At 32.2% G+C, this 25,187-nt stretch overlaps 2 protein-coding genes across 3 annotated transcripts in view; one reads left to right on the top strand and one right to left on the bottom strand.

Annotated features, from left to right (window-relative positions):
- LOC114325799 (zinc finger protein 260) overlaps positions 1-933 on the bottom strand; it is a 31,683-nt gene extending 30,750 nt beyond the window's left edge. The window contains exons 1-2 of one of the 2 annotated variants that reach the window (XM_028273926.2): positions 637-933; positions 87-584 (exon numbers count right to left, since the gene is read on the bottom strand). In XM_028273926.2, the coding sequence (XP_028129727.1) occupies positions 87-584; positions 637-783 (645 nt within the window). In that variant the 5' untranslated portion in view covers positions 784-933. The remainder of the gene's footprint in view (positions 1-86; positions 585-636) is intronic. The other variant, XM_028273927.2, reaches the window with a different exon arrangement.
- A 1,635-nt stretch (positions 934-2,568) lies between these two features.
- LOC114325798 (hypoxia-inducible factor 1-alpha inhibitor) lies at positions 2,569-24,814 on the top strand. Its single transcript, XM_028273925.2, has 6 exons — positions 2,569-3,142; positions 9,265-9,530; positions 12,992-13,286; positions 14,390-14,560; positions 15,390-15,590; positions 15,696-24,814. Exons 1-5 carry the CDS (start codon positions 3,023-3,025, stop codon positions 15,543-15,545), a joined length of 1,008 nt encoding a protein of 335 aa, XP_028129726.2. The 5' UTR covers positions 2,569-3,022; the 3' UTR covers positions 15,546-15,590; positions 15,696-24,814.
- Positions 24,815-25,187: the final 373 nt, after the last annotated feature.

Here is a 25,187-nt window from a genome sequence, read left to right as displayed (position 1 = left end):
TCAGTTACAACAGTTCTCTTTGGGTGGGTCGATATTTCTTATTGGCACAGGGTTAAGTGACAACACAACAATATGAGAATACTTACATCATTTAATAGAGGAATATTGGCATTATCTAGTTGTAAATCTTGCTGTAGCCTAAATTGTTCAGTCAACAATTGATGTTGTTGTATCAGACTTAAATTATCTTCAAATTTACTTCCCGAACTAGAATCTACAACAGGCTCCTGTTGCGTATCAAAAGCTTGATTAGAAAAATCAGTGTTACTTAAACTACTAGTTACAATGTTCTCTAAGGAATGAGAGTTCATGTCTGATGTCATAATAATATCTTGATTTTGCGACAGTGAGGGTAAAGATATATCTGAAACGTTTTGTAGATGCTGCTGCACCATTATCAGTTCGTTTGTGTGAATCGGTACTAGACATGTTTGACCGTTTTGAATACAATTCGAGAGCTCCTTGTATAGTTCTATTAAAAGTTTTTCCGTGCGAGCAGAACGCTCTCGAAAATCAGTAAATAATTCTAATTTATACAGACAGGTCTCACAGATCATCTTTGGAAGCTCATCTGTCTCATGGACCTAAAATATTAGTTTGAATAAAAGTAAAACACCTTATTGTATGAAACAGTACCTGCACTGGAAGACACGAATCAATTTTTTTGCTTACTTGTCGGATTATACCTTCATTTTCGAATATATTTATAGCTAAAAATACTTCTGTTTTAGTTGCACATAGTCTACACAATTCTTCAAATTTTGAATTTTCTAATGTGGTCATTTTTAATTGTATAAGATAGAATATATTTAGATCCAATGCGATTAAAAGTTCTTTTATAGTTTCTGCATGTTTTCCAATTAGAATAAATTCATCTAATTTATATTTATTAATAAATAAAATATTCACATGAATGTCACTTTAGCCAATATTCTTCTGTTTTAAACAATTGACAATTGGTTTTGATTATGTCTAAATCCTGACCCACTACTTTACGCTGTGTAATTTGGGTTGCCTATATAAACTTGTATCGGCGAAATGGGTCTTTGAGTTATTTAAAAAATATTACACACAAATAGAAATTGGATTAAAATAGAAATGGGAAAATTATTAATTTATAGATATTATAAAGAAAAGGTTTCTAAATGGATTCGAGCAAGTCATGCTGTATGTCAGCAAGTCATGCAAGTCAGCAAGTCATGCTGTATGAAAGAATTTTATACATAATAAAATTTTGCTATATTTCCTAACCACTTTAAAAATTCACATTGTAAAGTCGACTTTACACTACATGATTTATCATGTGATTTGTCATATGATTTTTCCCATGACGAGCCGCATGACAATGCTTATGACAAAACGAGCCGTATTAACAATGCAAAATCAAATGACAAATCACACAGTATAAACATGTAAATTTCACTCCATGACCAAATCATATGACAAATCACATGATAAATCATGTAATGTAAAGTCGACTTAAGGCACGAATAAATTAAATGATGAGCGGTAGTACCATGATACTATAAATAACCTTTTTAGATGTACTTAAAAATGAAACTGAAAAGTTATTACCTGTGGCTATGCTTGACTTAAATGAAACAACGATTAGATAATATAAAAAATCACAAATTTTATTAAATTTGGGAAAGTATAGACTCAAAATTCAAAATAAATTGATGTATAAGTCACTTGAAGGTCGGTGAAAAGCTAGGGCTGACGAAATTTAATTAGTTGTTTAAACTCTAGATTTTTTTGAATGCGAAGCGCATTCAATGAATAATGAATCATAATATGGGATTTGCTTATAGGGCTTTTCATTCACAGTCATTTGTTTCGAGCTTCTGTCATATGTCGTATTACACAATATCTGACAGAAGCTCGAAACAAATGACAATCGATGAAAAGCCCTATATGCTAATTTTGTCATGTGGGAATGATTATATGTGACCCTTAAAATTGTTTTTAGAAAAACGCTGAAAAGACTATTTAGTGATAATAAAAATCGATATTTACTGCAGTTACATGATATTTAATATTAATATTAAAATAAACTGGAACATGAAGTAAAAACCACTTCTATGTAAAAGGTATATTTACCTTTAGTAAATATACCTTTTACATAGAAGTGGTTTTTACTTCATGTTCCAGTTTGTTTAACTATAAGGTATACAGCCAATCCAGGGAACTACCCCTTTTTTAGTTAATATTAAAATAGTATTGGATGTGGTAGAATGTAGACTCTTTGTATAATTACCAATTGAACAGTGAAGCTGTTAGATAAATTTTCCGATTCAATCATTTCTACTGCTCACAGTTCTGTGTTTGCTTTTTGAGTAGGTATTTCATTTTCTTGACAACGAAAATGTTCGGTGTGGAAGACATGTAAAAAGTTCGCAGTAGGCAACCCAAATTACACGGCGCAAAGTAGTGGGTCAAGATCTAGAATCGAGTTTGATTTTGACGTTAGGTAGTTAGGTTAACCTCAAGCTCAAAGCTAAAAGTCTAGATCTGGCAACGATGTAGAAAATACTCTGGGATCTAGAATTTGTTTAGCAATAAAAAGACTCTGGGAACTAATTATTTTAAATGTGGGCGAAATAAATAATTTTTACAAATATTTTTTGAATTGTTGTTAAATTGAAAACTTTACTCAAATTTTTAATAACATAAATTTAATTTCTGTCAAACGCCAAAAATGCACTTGCAATTCATATTCACAATGTTGTCACATTTATTAGTTGGTTATTTGTATACTACAAAAATCGCGAATTTAATGTGTAATGCATTTTTCTGGAAAAGCCATAAAATTATATTTTTAACTTTTTATTGCTAAACAAATTCTACACTTTGTTTACTTTGCAATTATAAGGAACTGCATAATTGCCGACTACGCAAATTGATGTAGAAAATATAGTTGTTTTATTGATGTTGATGTAAAGTGTTTTAAGATTTTCATTATTTTATTACGTATTTTAAAAGATATAGTTTTCTAGTTTTTAATGCGTTGAAGAAATCAATAATGGGTGAAAATCAACGAGAATGGTGTCCTCAACAGCTTAGAAATTATGATTTTGAGCTGTCCCAAATACCAAGATGCCATTTTCAAGATCCCAACGTTGATGAGCTTATGAAGAAAAACGTAAGTAACAATAAAATAAAACCCATGAAAATAGTAAGTCAATCTAGTAGTATGCTAGCATTATGTAGATGTGTACCTATTTCTATTAGGAATAATATTTATTCATCATCATCATCATTAGCTCTACAACCCATGGTGAGTCCTGGCCTGTTCTAGAATCAACTTTTATTCCTTCCTATTCTTCGCCTTGTGTTTTCACCTTCGTACTCTTAATACTCGTAAGTTGTCTTCCACCTGGTCGTTAAATCTTGCTGTGGACCTGCCTCTTCCCCTCACTACATCAGGTCTTTGGTTAAAGTAAATATTTATTCACTTTTACAATATTTCTTTGTTTTGCACATGCATATTTTTTATTTATTATTCTCATTTTTATACATAATATTTATGTATGAAAAACCAATATCACAACAGCTGCAGTGGCGTAGCTGAAGATTGGGGGGCCTCCCCGCGACAATTTTTGTGGGCCCCCGTATTATAAACATAACGACAACAGTATAATTACTAAAATATGTATACATGACAATGTTTGGCATTTCTTTAATAAGTCTTCATCAGTTAGTCTTCATAGATTTTTTGGGAATAGACATAAAAACCATGTATAGACCACGAATAGACCATAAAGACATGTATTTTAATCCGACAAACCTATTATTAGTAAGTTGTTGCAATATTATATCTAAATTTACATAGAAAACATTAACGTCAAAACTTTTTTGTTACAAGTTATTTTTTCGTCGCAGCTAAGCTCATCGTAACATTTTTTATGCATTTTATCCATTTATTTTTAAATTCCGGTATAATACCCCACTATTCTGCTATTCCTGCTGCTTTTGCTAAAGTTTCAGAAGACGAATTTCTCATTTCTCGAAGATTATCACTAGTTTTTCCAAAAAGTTGAAGGGTAACCTTTAACTCTGCCGTTTCAGATTGCAAAAGTTTTGATGTTAGGATAATAAAGTTAAGTATCTTTTTGATAGATTGAATAGTAATGTTAACGACAAATTCAAAATTATTCATATGCTCTAATAATGCATTAGCTTCTAATTTTTCATCGTTTTTTAAATAGCAATGAAATTTTCGTTAAATATTTATTACTTGTCGGAAAGCTCGACGCAAAGCCATAACAGCATCATGTCTGGATGAGCACATGGTTTCACATAACCTTTTAAGTGTTGGCAAACGCGATGAATCCAAAGTCATAGGATGTACATAGTACATCCCACATTTTAATACTTGCCCTAAAAAACGTAATCTTTTAATTATTATATCGTAAAAAAAAACTCCTGTACACCAGTAACGGCATCATTCAACACTAGGTTCAGATTATGAGATGCACAATGATCATATTGAAAGCTGTTTTTCAATGTCAGAAGCTTGCTCCATCATACCCCTTTCCTCTGCAGTTGTGTACGGAAAGGTGCTTTGATTATATAAATTTTAGAATTTCATTCAATTTCAAAGATCTTTTGCATTTTGGTCTAATATGCGAATAAATCTCAAAAAACTTTCAACAACTTCTGCTTTGGAAGGTAAATTATTTTCATCGCAAGTTATTTTTACATATCATATCGCAATTTTTACAGCTTACTAAGCTGATCGTGTTTTGAAATATCTTGGGTATCAAGAATTATTGAATAAAAACAATTTTTTTTAACTCAAGTAATGAATCTGTTTTCAGTTTCTTGAGCTAGCAAATTTATAACTTCGTTTTGTATTTGGGGGCTCAAGTAATTTGTTTTTAAGTTATTGTTCTTATCAATTAATTTAGCTAAAACAGGATCATATTTAGCTAGTAAACGAACCACCAACAAAAAATTGCCTTTTTGGGATTCACTTTCATCTAAACTACCAACATGTCCACGAAATGCTGAATTGCACCCGGAAAGAGTAAGAATTATGTCAATTACCCGATTCATTAATTCTTTCCAAATTCTCTATTTTGATGCTTATTAGGAAAATATGTTTTGGTCCCCAATTTAAAGAAAGTAGAAGTATTAAACTTGATGGCTTTAAGGGGCCCCTTCTAACGCCGGGCCCCTCGCCTTGCGGGTCTATCAGCTACGCCACTGAACAGCTGCAGTGAGAATGTTCTATATCTACATAAATATATTTCCCTTAGAGAGGTGTATTAGACAAGGAGATACCATCTCTCCTAAACTATTCACCACTTTGTTACAGAGTGCCATCAGAAACAATAATTAAGAAAATATTGGAGTCAACATAAATGGGAAGTTTCTAAACAACTTGAGGTTTGCAGACACCATATTCCTTATTGCAGACTGGGTAGATCATGCCTGCCAACTTCTTGAAGGCCTTCAAAAGTCCCTGGCTGGTCTCCTCAAGTTATCAACCCTCAATATCTTTTTAGCATAGGTTCTCACTTCGTCTATCCACCTCTTCCTTGGTCTTCTTACTCACCATAGTGCCACTAAGACTAGGTGTATAATGCTTTTTTGTTAAACTCTACGGCTGTGATTGTTACTATGTTTATTCTATTGTCTATGCTATAACAATTTTTATTAATTTTCTTGAATTTGTTTTGAATTCAGCTGTATAGAGCATCCCAAACCCTTTTTTCAGTGCGTCACAGATTATCAAATTCTCTCTAACGCATTACAGTTGGAAGTGACAGAAAAAAACGTACCTCTTTGATTATTATACATTGAACTTATAAAATTATGTATTCCTTGATGGGTATTTGCATTTTAAAAGGACTTATACTTAAGATGTATAATTGGTTGGCGATTACAATACTCTAAATAGGTAACCAATCAATGATACGAATAAAATAATTTGATACAAAAGTAATTGATTGTGAAAGTATTGTCACAATATCATATGAAGGGTACATGAGAAAAACCGGCTAAGTCCATTTTTGTAGAAAGTAGAAAGTCCATTTTTTACGCCATCTTGTAGTAAATTCCAGTTTGCATCTTCTGAAACCTTTAACCAAGGCAATAAAAAGACATGTCACGAGAAAAAGCCCATAAATATATGCCCATACATGAGAAAAATAAGCTTAGTCCACGCGTTAACATCCAATAACTCAAAATGGTTAATATGTGACTTAGCCGGTTTTTTCCGTGTACCCTTCATATGGTAAAAGGACAATTGTAATTTCTAGGTTAGTATTTTTCAGCGACGTAAATATAAAAAATATTTTATTTTATTGGTATATTCGGACATTGTATAGTAAAGTTTGATTTTAGATTTATTTATTTTACATTAAAATCTTATAAATATTAATATTTTGGCAAATATTTGTATGAATATTGATGTTTATACAGTACATAAATCGTTCAGTTGGACCTAGGGAATATACGTTAAGATCATTGTGGCACATGCGCTAACCTGTGTTAGTTAAAGCTTCTGTTCAAGTACGAGTTTTTGGTGCAATAGAACGAATAAAATGAGTGTGTTTGGAACCAATGCTGTTCATAAATAAGTCAGAAACAAAGATTATGATTAATGAGTTAATACTTTCACTTTAATTTTTACAGTATTTTTTATTTAAAAACTAATTATTTCAAAATTAAACAGTATACCCATTCCCTTAGCCCAGCAATATTAAGCTACTACATTGTCATGTTTTGACGTTTATTTGTGTCAGTCGAAATGAATTGTTAATTTTAACGCTAATGTCCCATAATACTGACAACCATATTGTCATAAAGAGAGCGCACTTGCCACAATTATCTCAATGTATGTTCCCTATGTCCAGTTGAACGATTTAGGTACGGTATAAATCACGGTTATTAGACTTTATTACGGTTGTCTTGTCCGACGGTGGTGGGGAGACTTATATTTTTGACTTTACGTCACAAGAGTTTACATTCCCATATTTTTAAATGATTTTCGATCATTGAATGTGTGTTATTGTGTATATATGTGTGTTATTTGTGTTATTATGAAATAATTAGACAAATAGTACACATTTTATCTTATACCGGGTGGTGAATCGTAAAAAGGGCCATAGGAAACTCAATGTAATTTTGAATTGTTGAATTCCTGCTTCCCTAATGATCTTACATCAAAAGTCATGGAAAGCTATTTGTAGAGAATTAAAATCTGTATTAAAATCAAAATTTAAAATTGTTCTACGATTTAAATGCATTCCAAAATTTTGAAAAATATGATACATTTGCCACAATAGGTATGCGTGTAAGAGTAAGGCCACACGTTACTATTTAACTGACAGTGCTCACACCATTGACTGAATAAAAAAATCTTTATTATTAATCCTTTCTCCGCAACTGAGGGTATCTTATCAACTGTATTGTTTTTAAACAATAGATGATAAAATAAAAATATTGACAGTTCAAAAATGTGAACATTATTGCATTGTGTGTGGCCTAAGTTTGGGCTGAAAACTAAAATGTATTACATTTTTACAAAATTTTGGAATATGTTTAATTACGTAGACCAATTTTAACAGTTATTTCCAATACAGATTTCAATCCTCTACAAATAGTTTCTAATGTCTTTTGATGTACAATAATTATTAAGGGAAGCTGGAATTCAACAGTTCAGAATTTTACATTGAGTTAATGCAAAATTTTGACGCATGTCAAAATTCTCAATGTGTTTTAATTGTATTCATTTTTTTCGAATCCTGAGAAAACTAATAAATATTTTTGAAAAATTTAAACTCAGAATGAAAGACTACATTATTACCGAGGGCTGAAAGTCCCTGAAAACTTCTATAATGTTTATTTTAATAAGTTACAGGGCTGAAAATAAAAGAGAAGTGTGATATTTAATGTCAAATATTTCATTCAATAGAATCTGCTTGTTTATTCTAAGGGGCTTTCCGCCCTCGGTAATAGTGTAATCTTGCATCCTGCGTTTAAATTTTTCTAAAATACTTGCTTTTCTCAGGATTCGAAAAAAATCATATTACGATCAGTGGCGGCTCGTCAGAGGAGGCAAGGGAGGCTCAGCCTCCCCATAAATTTTTTAAATTTAAAATTTTTCATATAAAATATGTAAATTCCATATTATCACTAATTATCCATACGTACGGAGCATTAGCATTAGAACGCATGATCGCGTCTCAGTTTTATTACATATTATTGTAGGCAGGACCCTGGGTGATCCCGAGATGCATGAACGGAGCCGAGAAGCCCAGCATTCTCCGTTGCTAATGCTCCGTGCAGCGCAGCACGCGTTTAAGGAGACCCGGTCTCCTAACAGTGGCATCTACAGCGCCATCACAAGCTGCCCGGAGATATACCAAGGGAGGCAGAGTAGCTTCTGAGCTCCGTTGGGTGGTTGGGTGCGTCTCGGGACAACGAATTTTAGGGTCCTGACTAAAAATAATGAAAAATCTAAAAGTGCGAATTTTGTTATGAAATTTGGTATGTGGGGTTATAATAATATTTGGAACAACTTGCTCAAATAACTTTTTCCGATATCTCTAACTCAAAGCAAAATATCGGTAATTTATCGTGTTTTTGAATTCGCAGTAGGCCGCGTTTAGAATTAAAAAAATTCAGTTGAGTATCTTAAAAAATTTGAAGCTTCATTATGTATGGACTGCAAAACTTCAAATCTGTATTTATTTTGATATGCATAGGTATCTATTTACAAATAGATGGAATTGTTAACAAATAAACGACACAAACTTTGGTATTAAACTTTTACTGTTAGACTAACTATTTTTAAAATGATATGATATCATGAAATTATGAATTAGGATGATATTATGAAATGTAAATAAAAAATGGTCAAAAGATGGGGCCTTAAATTACATTTTTTGGCGCATTTTTTTGCTAGTGCAAATTTGTCTAGATATTTTACAGTTAGGTATAGCCTCCCCTATTGTAAAAATCACGAGCCGCCACTGATTACGATTCAAATGACAGTAAACTCTCGTGACGTAATCTCACCCTTAATGTTCATTGGTTAGTCGATTTAGGCAACCGTAGTAATGTCTAAGAACCGTGGGTATAAATATAAAAATATTCTGACAACTGTCATGTTAACTAAAATGTGATGTAATGATTTTCGACATTCTTAAAATCCTATATGACGTCAAAATTAATGACGCACAGAAAAAAGAGTTTGGGATCATCTATATTTACATTTATCTTGTAGTAGTTTGTAAATAAATAAACTTTTAGCAACCTGTGGTAATAACTGACTCAAACCTTGTCAAGTCAGCAGTGGAAAAATGGAACCTGGACTATTTAGAACAAAATTTAGGCAAATCTGGTCACACAGTATTTGTATCAAACGATCACAGATTTAAGTATTTCGATGAGAAAAAGATTCACAACCAAAAAAACAATCCCAAAGGTATAGAATTTGATCCTCCTACGAGACGAGTTCAAATGAAAATCAGTGAGTTTATGAGAAAAATTCGGAACTGGAAAGAAGGTGACGACAGGTAAGTGTATTCAAAAAATATTTTAGTAATTTAGTTCTACGAATAGAATTTTTTAAGTCGTTAAATATTATTATCATCATCATCAGTGGTCCTACAGCCCTAGTTGAGCTTCATCCTTCCCCAGGCTTTTTCGTGAATCGATTATGTTCAGTGCAAACTGTTGCCAGTTTGCTGCGCTGATCTTCCACACATCCTCTTCTACACTGTCCATCCATTACATTCATCTGGCATCTAGAGTCTACATTTATTCCACTCCCAAAAAAACCTAATACATCATCATGTAAAGACTTTAGACTAATTAGTCTCATGAGCCACTCTCTCAAGCTACTTCTTAAGATAATTCTTAATAGAATCAAGCAGAAATGTGAAGAGACAATGGGAAACAAACAATTCGGTTTCAGAGAAGGATTGGGAACAAGGAAAGCTTTGTTCTCAATGTTAACATTACTTCAACGATCATGGGAAGTACAGAAACCAATTTATGTCTGCTTTATAGATTTTGAGAAGGCGTTTGATAGAGTTCAACATGATAGGTTGTTTCAATATCTAGAAATGATTGGAATAGATGATAAAGATCTGAGACTTTTACAACATCTATATTGGAATCAAGAAGCTTCTATTCTGGTAGACGGCAAAGAAACAGACAAAATTTGCATTCAAAGAGCTGTCAGACAGGGTTGTGTGTTATCCCCAACTTTGTTTAACGTATACTCAGAAATAATTTTTAATGAAGCCTTGGAAGGACAATGTGGAGTTCGAATCGGGGGTGAAACTATTAACAACATCAGATATGCAGACGACACCGCGATCATGGCTGAAAACATCGAAGATCTTAAATTCCTTATAGATCGAGTCACTAGAGAATGCTCCAATAACGGACTTAACATAAATGCAACAAAGACAAAGTTACTTGTGGTTAGTAAACAAGACGTCGGCCCTATGCAACTAATTGTCAGTGATGAATCAATAAAAGTTAACCATTTTAAATACCTAGGATGTTGGATAAACGAGACACTAAATCCGGATGAAGAAATTAAAACTCGTATAGAAATTGCAAGAGGAGCATTTATGAAACTTAGATCTATTCTGAGCAACTCTCAGCTGAACTTACAACTAAGAATCAAGTTCCTAAAATGTTATGTGTATCCTGTATTACTATATGGATGTGAAACCTGGATCATGAAGGTTAACATGATGAACAAATTAGAAGCCTTTGAGATGTGGTCATATCGTAGAATGCTCAGAATATCTTGGGTTCAACGCATTTCTAACAGAGAAGTCTTAAACAGAGTAGGTCAAGGCGAAGGTGACTTAATGAAGATGATAAAAAAGAGAAAACTTGAATATCTGGGGCATATAATGAGAGGTAGCAGATACAGGATGCTGCAGTTAATACTCAATGGAAAGATCGACGGAAAAAGATGAATTGGTCGAAAGAAATATTCATGGCTCCGAAACCTTCGTCAATGGACTGGCTTATCAGCAGATCAATTGTTACATGCCGCACAAGATCGAGAACGATATCGGCAAATTGTTATGGAAGCTACCCACGCCTAAAAATTTGGGCACGGTACTTAAAGAAGAAGAATCTGGCATCTGGGTGAGTAATTTTCATTTGCTCTTGACAGATATCCAGCTCATCTAAGCTGCCTCTATTACGCTTGTTTTGATGTTGTCCCAGTCAGTGTCTATATCTTCAGTTTCAACCGTTTGTACTATCTTTGCTATGTTTTTTAGTCTATTTATTTATTGTTTACTTCTTCTGTTTTTAGTTTGTCAAGATTTCAGATTGTTTTCTTATTTATTTGAGCTTGTGTTCCTATTATTTTCATTTTTAATTTTGTTATTACTAATAATATGTGGTCTGCATCAGACCACATGTATTGTTATGATCTGCTTCTTATTAATTTTATATTAATTATTATTTATTTGATTAATTATTTAATTGTCGCAAATCATACATAAAAAATGAATAAAAAATCTCAGGGTGCCTTTTTATAATATCAAGAAAATGTCTAAATTATCTTACGTTATACTTATCTTCTCTCGTGGGTTCAGTATCTTTTAGTTGATCCTAATCGGGATAAAATAGGGAAAAGAAATAAAGCAAAACATAAAATAAACATACAGAATTGTCTTTTATTTATCAAAATCGATACTCTAAAAATCTATCAAATCTAAAACCTGTGGACACAGATGTCCGAATGAAATTTCTACCATTTAAATTTATTCTAGTTAAAAAAAAACAATTTATCGGTTTGTTCCCGATGACTTTGTACAACAAAATAAACAAAACCAAATTATGTATTCGCAAGATTAGCTATACTCCCTATTTACTTTCTGAAATATTGGAATTTTAATTCCTACGCTTTTTACTCAAAATTTTAGTTTACGAACATAAAAATATCTTTCACATAAGTTGACTGACCTTTTGCTTCACTCACTCTGATGTCTTCTCGTGACCCAAAACAGCTCTCCCTCGTTGACTATGTTAAAGGCTACTCATCAAAGCCCTCTCCGTTCTCCAGCTTCAAAACTATCAGCATACCAGCACCAATTCTCCAACAAGCCAGGCCTCTTTTGACCAGTACTCGATTCAAACAAAACTCCAAAAATTCTATGCTCTCCTTCTCACAATAATACAGAATCAAAGAGGTATTTCGTCTCAATTTGATCTGTCTCTCGTTCCACTTTTCAGCACTATTTTCCACTATCAAACAACCACTGGTACTTGCTAACTATCTATCCACGAAAACGTCGAACTGCTCCTCAGCGATGCCAATAACATAATAACTTCTTTTTCAAACTCACTCAATCATTCCAACCACTTTTCCCCTTCCAAATTGCCAAGAATCAGAAACATTTCTCTTTTCCATTCGATAAACAAACAGTCATTCTTTCAAAATTATTCCGACCATCCTAATTACTTTCGGGGAACTCTACAACATTTACTCGGGGTGAAACAAAGATATTAAAATTCCAAACTTTCTTTTAAACCATTTTTCTAGAAAATGATAATTACCTCTACCTGTGGATTCTATAGTTCCCGTAATGAACAATCTTTTTCCATTTTAAACCTAAATACATCGTTCTTTTCACTTTAATTATTCACAAAAGTCTTTAATGGTTCATCGGAAAGCTCATTAAAAATGAAATCCACTTACATCCAAACTAAATTCTAATAAATATTTACAGAATAATATACAGGGTGTATCAAATTTATGTGCCCGCGTTATTTTAAAAAAATGTAATTTAATTTTTATTTTGCCTTTGATTGATAAAATTGAAAACACAATAGTATATAGACATATATATTTGTTAATTTGACACTTCTGATTCGTCCATAAAAACTGTTCCTCGGTTTGATTTACTTACTGAGATTTGTGTACTACACTAAGATATTTAATATGTATAGGTTTCTATACAGCGACAAATAATTTTGACAATATATTACTTTCTAGATTATATCTTCAGCAATCTTTGAACTCTACAGTTGGTCCTAACATCGTAGAGGATTATTTGAAGTTCGATTGGCACTTTGTTGTGCAGAAAAAGACTACACACGGTTGGGGAGAACTGACTTCTAATGTACTATTTGTTTCTCAAGAAGGAAACGTCACACCCTGTCATTATGATGAACAACAGAACCTGTTCGCTCAAATTAGTGGATTTAAAAGGTGTATTCTCTTTCCACCTGACCAGTTTGAGTGTTTGTACCCTCATCCTGTTTATCATCCGCATGATAGACAGAGTATGGTAAGTATACCTTTTATGAAGTTTGTCCCAAATTAAAACAAAGTATTATAAATAACACAAAATATTACAGTAGACTCTCTCTGTAACGAGCACGGATATTACGAGATTTCACTTGTAACGAGGTACACTAGATGTCCCATGAAATTACTATTGAACTATAACACCTCTATAACGAGGCATATTTGGTTATAACGAGGAAAAATGAGATCCAAGAATATGTTTCTTTACCTGTTTTTAGCGCAGTAATAGCTATAATTAAATACCCCAACTACCTGTATTCAGACATGCCCAACATCTGTGTGACTTTCGAGGCCAGTGCTGTAATCAACTCCAACGCCTGTAATAAACTTCATCTTTATCTATCGACTGATATTGAATATTGTAGAAAATTTACAATTTATGATGGCGAAGTCACATTATTAAGGTCGACCATCGACACCTAATAAACTACGTAAGAGGCATCAAAACATTTCAGTGGTGAAGAACCTCATTTTGTGAAGAATGATATAGCGAGATCTGCTTATAACGAGGTAATTAGTCCGCCATTTCAGTTCTCGTTATAGAGGGAGTCTACTGTATAATTATTTTCCCCATTTGAAAACTGTCAATGTCAACGATTTGAAAACTTAAAGAGCGATGAAGAGAGCTATGCTTGGGATCAGTTTGAGAGACAGGATTCAGAATACCAATCTTAGTGACAGAACAAATATTACACATGACCCCTAACATATAGCAAGGCTCAAGTGCCAATGGGTTGTGTATGTTGCTCGAGATAACCCTGAAAAATGGACGCATATAATAACAAACTGGAGAACAAGAGAAAACAGGAGAGGAGTGGAGGGGGACGGATAATATCAAACATATCGTGGGCAAGCAATGGATAATAATTGCTAAGAGTAGATATCAGTGGAGATAAATGGAAGAAGCCTATGTCCAGCAGAGGATGAACATGGATTCAAGAAGAAGATAAATTAAACCCTAGCATAATATCAAATCTACCAATATTTCTATTCTCTGTTGCGTTTATAAGTTCTAATCTATATCTTCCCTACCATAATGTACATATGTTAATATTGTTAAAATTTACTAGAAAATTATTTCAGATTGACTTTGAACACCCAGATTACACCAAATATCCCAAATTTAAAAACGTGAAGGGCTGTGAAACTATTTTAAGACCAGGAGATGTACTGTATATTCCTATTTGTTGGTGGCACCACATAGAATCCTTATTGAATGAAGGTGCAACGATAACTGTCAATTTTTGGTACAAGGTAAGTCTTGAAAAACGTAAAATGTCTAAAGTATCAGTAGTAATTGCACGAAAGCTCTAAAATTGTCAATTTGCTTCCCTAGTGACAACAAGTCGATAATAATTTTAGAGATCAACTGTAATTCGCTGAGATTATTTCATGAATAAAACTATCTTTTTATATCATTTTACCTAATATTTTATTGATATCTTCACCTAAATATTTGCTAAACCTGTTTCTTGGTGTTCTCTGTGACAAGTTGTAAAACATTAATTGTCATTAATATCATTGAATGTTCATTTTTGCGTAGTAATGAAGGGCATCTGACGTAATGCTTGACGAAAGGGATCTTATCAAAAATGATCGCTGTAATTTCTATTTCTGTAGCTTTCTGTTAGTCAGACTCACCTATGAATGAAATAATCATTATAAGTCTTGCCAACCACATGCACGATCATCAATTTGGAGGACCAGGGGTTTTGTGTTGGTTTCTACTTCCCCTAGATGGTATTGCATTTCCGCAATTCCAGTTCTTGCAGTTATTCCGCTGATACTTGCTCAACAGTGCCGGGTTTATTATCTAACTTTGTGCTTTGGAGCACTTTGTGAAGATGAGCTTAATATTCGAGTATTGCGACAGGCGCTTGCATAGGTCCCTTATCTTATTCGTAAGAATACAAACATCAAAATTGGAATATTCAATCTTCCATGTTAAAAAGATACAAATTGGTATTATTGGTATTATCATCGCCAAAATTTTGAAACAAATAAGCACTGTGAGAAGAAAACTACTGGTATTAACATTACAATTTTTTGAGTTTTACAACATATTGAGCTTGATTATTTTTAGGGTGGACCAACAAATTTGGAGTACCCCTTGCAAGATCACCAGAAAGTATCCATCATGAGAAACGTGGAAAAAATGTTACTTGAAGTATTACAGGATCCCAACGAAGTGGGGCCTTTGTTGAGGACTATGGTATTAGGAAGATACACAGACCCTTAAAAGGGAATGGGGTCTTATGTGAAGTGGTTCTAGTCTTTATACAAAGTAAGTTCGATATATTTTTTAAATGAACTTCTAGTAGTTAAAAAAGAAATAGTAGCAATAAGAAAATAATTCCAGAACTATATTAATATTTGTTTTGTTTTTTAGGAAGTCTGTCATCTATAAGAATTGCAAGAAGTGATTTTTACCTTAACCGATATCACTAAAATTAAAAATATTTGATGGAAGTATATTAGTAAAGAAAATATTAATGTGAAATTCAACATACAATGTCAAATACAAAATATAGAATTTTATTAACTCAGACGCGATTGATCATCGCGATTTTATTAACTCAGACGCGGTTATTAACTCAGACGCATCAAAGTTATAACCCAGTAGAAACTGTTGAAAAATGAGTGAAGGTTGCGCAGATGGTTTATATGGAATTACAGGGGAAGCCATATACATACCATTCAAATATTTTTTAGCAGTTTGTAATTAACTAAAGAATCGGTTTTTGAATCGTTTCTCAAATATTTTTATTTTGCTTGTGTACCGTTCCACTAGACGATTAAAGTGATTTAACACATTAATATTAATATTTTCATTGGAAGTTTAAGTGAGATAATTGTGTTTCTTACTACATGTGCGCTTGGAATTTTAAATTTAATAATTGAGATGACTGTAGGTTCATTGTGACCATGATAAGGGTCCAACTAATGAGTTAGTTGATATCTTCATAAAAGATAATTTAAGAAAAAATTTATACTGTAGTTACTTAGAACCGAAAACTAATTTACAATAATAAATTGTGAGAGTACTATTTCTTAGAATAATATTATTTATTAATTTATTTGTTTATTTATTTTTGGACGTTACTTTTGGCCCAAAGTTGTCTTCTCCTGTAATATTTGTTAAGCTTAGAATATTTTCTCATAAATTTATGCTGATAATTGGTTGACTGTTATTTACTATTTTTAATAGGAATCAATCATAATTTTAATTGAAAATACGTTTTTTTGACGTTTGATTTCCACTCCAAAAGAATGATATCCGAAAAATGTTAAAATCATAAATTTACAATTTTCTCACTTGAATATATTGCATAAATTATTCTGTGATTATTACGTTATTTAGTTGTTATATGTACATTTTTGACTACATAAGCGCTTTATTAATTTTATGTGTGAAAATTCTAAATATTATAGACCTGGATCCCGCGTAAGAAAAAAAAGTTGGTTAATAGCAAGCTGAAAATTTGTTAATAGCTTAACGGTGTCTAGTCGGACAAACATTGATGCACGGGAACACTGAAACAGGGGAAGTTTTAACGGTGGAGCATGATAAACGTGTCGTCCTGACAAGTTTATGATGGTGAAAAATAGCAAGTTGTTTTTAAGTTTATTCAATAGCCAACGTTATATAATATATGAAAAAATGTTTGTCCGACAAAAAGGTTGGGCATTTTAACGAGTCCGACACGTAGAACATGCCACATCACAGGAACTATGTTGGTGATGAATAGCAGTCTGATTTTTGCATGAGAGTTTAATGAAAGATTAAAAAAGCAATTGGAAGTTCTGTCGGACAAAATGAATGGGAAATTTTCCTAGTCGGACATTCTAAACATGTAAGATATAGACAAAAATGTTGGTGATAAATAGCAAGCTAATTTTGATTTGTTTATGTACAAATTATATTTTGTAACGCAAAAAGTTATATGTCGGACAAAAAGTTTGGGCAAATCGAAGGAAATAAATAAAAAACATTTTTTCAGAATGACTTAGTCACATATTGATAAAGCGGTGAGCGGCCGTGGGTAACGGCATAAACGCTGGCCTCATACGCCAGTAGACGTGGGTTCGATCCCTGCCAAAGACAAACCATTTTCATTTCCAATAATGACACGAGCCGTCTCACCGTGCCTCGGAGAGTACGTTAAGCCGTCGGTCCCCCTGGGCTAGTGTACATCGACACTAGTTACTTGAAACAGGGTTAAAGATGTAATTGGCGCTGGAACTATCCGAAAGGATCTCCCCGGCAAAAATGCCATACGATATTATATTATTGATAAAGCTATTTTAGTTGTATATTATTATTTATATTCACATATTTGCATGTGCATATATATACATGGACACTCCAAAAACAGTGAGGTAAGTATCAATGCATGTATATATTGCAAAACAATTATTTTTTTGGGTGGAGTTTGTTCTAGATATTCTCAAAATGACAATAAAAAATGTCAAAGAACATGTGAAAGCAATCTCTTAGGGTTTTCTAATTAGGCGCATCAGAAAGTACGGAAAATTTCCTACAAAAAACGTTGTATACATTTTTTTCCATACTCAAATCTTAACCCTGTAAACCACATTGAAAAATGTGAAGAGTCTAAAACTTCGGTGCTTATAAGAATAGACGTAAATATGACACATTATGCTTAGAAGTATGTATTAGAGGGCTGCATTTGTCAGTGTGACACTTTGTGCTATACAAAGTAGTATTTGAAAGTACATGGTCTCTGAGTTTCTGTTTGCCACGTGTGTTGGAAATTAAAATTTATATTAACTATGGAGTGTTTTTGTGTCTATTTTTGAGTGTCAACAGTTTAAATTTTAAGTCGCCAAATCAAAAGTGAAACCATTGAACGGAACATTTTTGAGTAATTTTCGAACATTTTACAAAGTTAGTAGAATACTTGGTCATCAATTCAATGAGGTTCAGTTGCCAGATAATTGTGAAAGTTCTATTGAATATCATTCTTCGTGCTATAATGCTTTGCTTGATTGAAAAAGGGTACCTAAATAAATTATTATTCTTGTTCTCATGATCATTTTTCAGTGCGTCACAGTTTTTCAATTTCTCTCTAATGCATTAAGTTTGATGAGACGGAAAAAGCGGTAGCTCCGTGATTAAACACAAAAATAATGCAGCATTACAATGTTTATATACATAAGATGTCTATTCCTAACCTACGTTTGATTCGTTGATATTTAGAATGCGCGTTTTTTCTAGCCAATCAAATACACGTATTACGAACATTTGACGAAAACTTCGTCCATTTTGGCCATTTTTTAGAAGTGTCAAAGAGTCAAGTGACGGTTATTATTCAGGTCAGTATTTTGTGTACCTGTCATTTTGAAATTTCGAATTCGACTTCCCTTGTGTTTCACAACTTTTTTGTACATTATTTTGTGTTTTGGTTTAGAATTCAGTTCGTTAAAAGTTAGTTTTGTATTTTGGTTTAGAATTTAATTCGTTAGAAGTTAGTTTATACTCCAGGTCATTATGCAAGAAAAATATCCATAGTAAGGAGACGTAACTCATGGCTGAAGAACCTTAGGAACTGGTTTGGATGTAATAACAATGAATTATTTAGAGCCGCGGTTTCAGAAATAAAGATCGCTCTGATGATTACCAACATTTTAAGCGGAGACAGCACCTAGAGAAGAAGATAAAAACACAGTGTATGGATAGTTTTGTGTCATTTTTTAATGTTTCCATATCTATAAATTTAATTAACAATATTGTTTACTTTTTAATTTTATTCCCCTTTATAAAAAATACCTACATGTTAACATATTGTGTAAAAATCAAATCTACTAAATTACTAATTAGTTTAATTCCACAAGCTTTTCATCTAAAGTACGATTCTGGCATCTGTCAGATTCGTCAATAATTACAGTAATCCCTCTTCAACCGCGGGGGTTACGTTCCGAAGAGAAAGGTGCGGTTGGTGAAACCGTGGTTGGCGAGGGATCCACGATACAAAGAAGAATATGACATAATATATAATCTCAATTTGGATAGGTATATTAGTACAGAGAAAGAAATATGATGAAAGTATGTACATTACGTACAAAATATGTAATTGCATATCTGTGAAATAGTATTATCATATCAACAGAAATAAAGACGCTGAGATCGTCTACATTCGCCGGTATTTTAAACCTTCCAAACTATAAACTAATATTAGTAGTATTACTACTAAGAACAAGCGCCAGTGGCGTATCATGAGTAATTTAACGCGACTGGACAAATTATAAAAAATATATAAAAATAATAAAATATTATCATTAAAGATTCAACGGATATCGCAACCGCGGATAAATGAAACCGCGGTTGATGAGTCCGCGGATAACGAGGGATTACTGTACATGAAATAAGTCTCGACACACCCAATACAGTATATGACGTCATAATTAATGACGCACTGAAAAATGATCATGAGAACAAGAATACTAAAATTGTATAACGTAATTTTTCTCAACTTTCTACAAATGAAATAATAATGTAATTAATATGTCACATGGCAAGAAATAATTTGCTGCCAAAATAAATCGATTAGTTTAAATTTGAAGTTACGATTGCAATTTATTATGAATTATTGTCAAAAGTGACAGTTTTTCTTAAATCGAAATGTATTCATAGACATAAGGGTAGACAGAGAATACAGTGCAAAAAGTCGATAGGTGGTCTATCTATCTCTTTTAACCAAGCGATCCCGCGCATGTGGCAGACAAAGATAGCTAGACCACTCAATCCATAATATAATTTGCCTGATCTACTATAAATGTATTACAGTGAGGTATCTAAATGATGTTGACATAAATCGAAAGATATCGATTGTAATTGATTGCAGGTACTTTTGACATAGAATAATCACCCCTTATTGAAATTTCAAAAATTATTTTTTTAAATTGTTCGACTACAAAATCTACCCCTTATTTTTTTCCGACAACAGTCATTCTTGGTAAGGAATAATTTACTTAATTAAATTTCGTCTTTGTCGGAAAGCTATTTATCACCAGCATTTTTGTCTATATCTTACCTGTTTAGAATGTCCGACTACGAAAACTTCCCATTAATTTTGTCGGACAGAACTTCCAATTGCTTTTTTAACCTGTCATTAAACTCTCATGCAAAAATCAGACTGCTATTCATCACCAACATAATTCCTGTGATGTGACATGTTCTACGTGTCGGACTCGTTAAAATGCCCAACATTTTTGTCAGACAAACATTTTCGCATATACTACATAACGTTGGCTATCGAATAAACTTAAAAACAACTTGCTATTTTTCACAATCATAAACTTGTCAGGACGACACGTTTATCATGCTCCACAGTTAAAACTTCCCCTGTTCCAGTGTTCCCGTGCATCAAAGTTTGTCCGACTAGACACCGTTAAGCTATTAACAAATTTTCAGCTTGCTATTAATCAACTTTTCTTTCTTACGCGGGATCCAGGTCTAATACCTAAATTTTATGTAGTATTGAAATGAAAAAAGACAATAGACTACCCTATATAATTGAAATACTATTTGAAAATAATATTTCAATCAACTAAGATAGTCTATTGTCTTTTTTCGTTTCACTGGCGCCCAACGTGGGGCCAGTGAAACGAAAAAAGAAAAAAATATTACTAATGAAATATTAAAGAAAATAAAGTAAAATAATTATTTAAAAATAAAATAACAAAGATGTGACGTTTGTAACGTTACAGTATAACGTTTCAAAGAGTTTCTGGGTATATATTTTCTGTATTTAATAATAATAATTATTAAATGAGCATGCAATGACGGCTATTACTCACGACACTAGCCGAAGACGAGTGTCGTAATTATTAGAGTGAGTAATAGCCATTAAATGAGAGTAGAATACTATACTTTTTCTACGACCTTTTTTTATTTTAATTAGTAAAAAAATATAATTTTCAACTACTCAAGATTGAAATTATAATTTACAAAAATAAATGCTGTTTACCAATAGTACGCGGCTGAATAATTAGTTGCCTATGTTAGCAAATGCTGTCTTCTGTATTGTAAAAATCCAACAAGAAATAGTCAATTCATGTTCTATTCGTTTCCGAAAAATTATAAGCACAAATTTGTATGTAAACTTGCTTTTTTCTCTGTCCTCACAACAATAGAAACTAATATACACAACATTTGTTTACCCATAACCGACATATTGAACAACTGTTGACAGGTCATTGTAATTACCCAATCAGAGCCCATATAACGTTTGAGCTGCGCTCAGGACCAAGACTTTTGATGAATTCAATAACTTTTGATGAAGTATAACTTCAATAAACTTACTCTCATTAAAAAAATAAAAAATATTGGGATACTATGGGGTGTATTCTGTAACACTTCCGTTAAATTTGAGAGGCCTCTAAAATTTTAGCGCCCGCTAAAAATATTCTGGTATTCTGTAAATCATACATCCGTTAAAATCATAACCTAAACCGTTAAAACTCCCGCTAAATAAAAATATTTTAGAGGATGTCAAAACGTACCCGCTAAATTTTTAGCAGTCCGTTAAAATGTGGTTTGATTATTTTTGTTGGGTTATGTTTGTATGAATAGTAGGTAGTTTGTTATTCTTGTATTAAACTGGAGATAAATATTTAAAAATGGCAAATGGCTTTTTATAATGTATTTGGTGAAGAAGTACTTAATAAATAATAATGAAAGGTAAGTGTCACATTTTACTTTACAATCGACACACTACACCTTTAAGAAACAAAATTCAAATTTTTGTTTCTTTTTGTAGAGCTGATTTCAGATTACAACAAAAACAAAAAGTAATTGACCTGAAAGTAACTACAATTACCATTTCAAAGGAAGTAGGTTACGTACCTACCTAGAAATGTGATTGAAAAAGTGTTGGAAGTCAAAGATGTTTGTCAAAGCAATTAAATCCTATGAATGCAGTTAAAATTATTTAAAGTTATTGTGGAACATTACAAAACGTACCAAATGTTTATAAAGGTGAATTTAAGAAGGTTTATAACCAGATGCAGATTAATATGAGTACCTTAATTTGACCAAAATTAGTGTCGAAGGGGAGAAGAAATAAGATATATGCAATTTTTTAGAAATATTTTAATGTATAACTTTATAAATAAAAATGTTTAATTGGAAAATATGAGTTTTACTAAAAAATAAATAAATACAATAAATATTATTTTCTAGGAAACTGTCAATTTCTTCTTCTTAAGGTTTTTGGCATCTGACAGTCAGTTTTCGGTCAATTTCTAGGTTAAAAGTAGATCAAAAACGATCAACGCGCGACGTTGCCGTATTTGTTCCAAAACCTTTTAGTAGATTCCTCTAAAAAAATATTATTTTAGCGGTCCTCTATAAAATGTGTTTACAGAATGTCAATCTAACCTAAAAGTTTTAGAGGACCATTAAAAGTTAAATTTTAGAGGCCTCTTAAATTTAACGGAAATGTTACAGAATACACCCCTATCTAGGACAAACCCCGGCGTGCAGTCACGGATTGCAACGAACGAAATGGCAGGGATGCCCTAGCAGCAACTGCTAGCAAAAAAACTAAGTTTTCTATTGTTACAGTTAAAAATCTTTTAAATTTTTCGAAGTTAATTATTGACATGTTACAATAATTATTGTATTAAATAAACAAGTTTAAGTAATTTTATTTGCAGTTTATCTAGGACTAATGGGCAGATTGCAATTGCGCGCAGCGGTCAGGGTTCTCAACAGGGTGTCTAAGCCAATGGTGCAATTGCGCGCACGTCTTAGGTATGCTGTGATTGCGCGCAAAGTCGTAAATTATAGTAAACGGAAGTTTTATTTACTTCTTATTCGTTTTGAACGGAAATTTTGCTAATTTAAAAAAATTAAGATAATAACAAGTGAATACTACATTGAAATAGTTGTGATAAAAAAAAACTAAATAGTGTTTCTTTTATAATTAATATTTATTGTATTAAATAATGTACATATGTAGACATTTAATTTGAACATGCCTTATAACATATAGTTTTAACAAATTCTATTCTGGATATTTCTTTATTTTTAAATTTCTCTATCAAATTTGTTACATATTTTAATGTTCTTTCATAATTAATTGCACATAATTAATTAAAAAATTTTCAAAGGAGGAAGACCTAACCCTTCGGTCCAAACCTAACTTTCGGGTATTAGAGCTGCTGATAGATACCGCTGCGCGCAATCACAATATACCGTTTTGTTTACCTGCCTTAATCCTTCCGTTGCGCGCAATCACAGCAACCCTCTTAAAGGTAAATTTCAGTACCCCAGGAGGTATTTGACCGCTGCGCGCAATCACAACCCACCCGGACTAATATATTAAAAGTGGCATGCACCACTTGAAGCTAACTTCAGCCCATGAGTAATGAACTATTACTCACGGGTAAAGTAATGAGTGTTATTATCTATTCAGAAGTAGTGAATAATGAGCATGTTAGTAAAGGGTCGCAGAAAAATTTAATTATTTGTAGAAAAATCAAAGTTATTTCGATTATTCTACTGCGAAGATTAATTTTACTGTTAGCTTTTGCTGATGATGTCGACACGATTGCACAATCCATCAGAGATGCGAAAAAAGTTTTTATCCTTTGTTTGAAAAAACATTGTTTTCCTCTACTAATTTCATGATTTCTTTCATGAACGATCATATCAATCACATATTATTTGGATTATTAATAATCTCTCTCTATCTCGTTTTGCTATTTGTGGAAAAAGACAGCAAATACAAAATATGTGATTGATGTGATCGTTCATGGGTAATCTTTCATTTTTCCGACTGTACATTTATCAATCTTATTGTTATTTTTAATTATTTATATGGGAAATAAGCCACAATTAAAATGAAAAAAATAATTTTATTAACGTTTCGACGCCCAAATCGGGTGCCGTTGTCAAAATACAAAATATTACTAAAATAAACTAAAGTGTTGTTGTTAAACAAAAAAATTCTTCTAATAATTTATTTAATCTCACTCATTTATATTGGCAATTCAGACATATATTATACATTTTAAAGTAGAAGACTTTAAAATGATATTGCCAATATTTATGAGTTGCGTTCCTGGGACGACTTACTGAAAGATAGTTCATTCTATTCATTCATAGTAATATTTTGTATTTTGACAACGGCACCCGATTTGGGCGTCGAAACGTTAATAAAATTATTTTTTTCATTTTAATTGTGGCTTATTTCCCATATAAATAATTAATCATAAAAATGCCACAAGGAAATAGCTTCAGAACAACATTATTGTTATTTAATAGTGGATTTATAATTCTATTCAATATGTCAATTTAATAGCATTATCAATATGCTATTAAATTAAAAATACTATTTTTAAGTATATACCCAGAATTACGAGAAACATGTACCTAGTTTTGAAGTTATTAGAATAAAAAAGAACATGGCTTAAGATCCATTGTCATAGTTTACAAAATTTTTGTATCTTTGAAGTTAATAAATTAAATTTTAAAATATATATCTCATGAATTTTATTTTCTGTAACCAATGTCGGAAAGATTCCAATGAAATTGAAAGACTACTTCTACAAGACTGTTATGATCCATGACACTCAATGTTGGGCAACATAAATGACAGCAAAGTTTTGAACACTGAATAGAATTTTCAAATTCTGACCATCTACATACTTCTATATCAAGGGTGTATTATGTTATGATCAATCATAGTAGCATCCTCCTCTGAAGAACTTCCATCATCCGTCAGTCCACATCGGGAAATAAATGAAGCAAGTGTGCATCACGTGGCTCTCTGAATCCAAACATTACTTGTGATCACGAGATGCATACGTGCTTCTTAATTTAAATAATTCGAAACAAACAACAATGCAAGAT

The sequence above is a fragment of the Diabrotica virgifera genome, chromosome 2, assembly GCF_917563875.1.
Source record: "Diabrotica virgifera virgifera chromosome 2, PGI_DIABVI_V3a".
Classification (NCBI taxonomy): Eukaryota; Metazoa; Arthropoda; class Insecta; order Coleoptera; family Chrysomelidae; genus Diabrotica; species Diabrotica virgifera.
The sequence above is the reverse complement of the archived record's forward strand: the minus strand, read 5'-3'. Positions and strand labels throughout refer to the sequence as shown.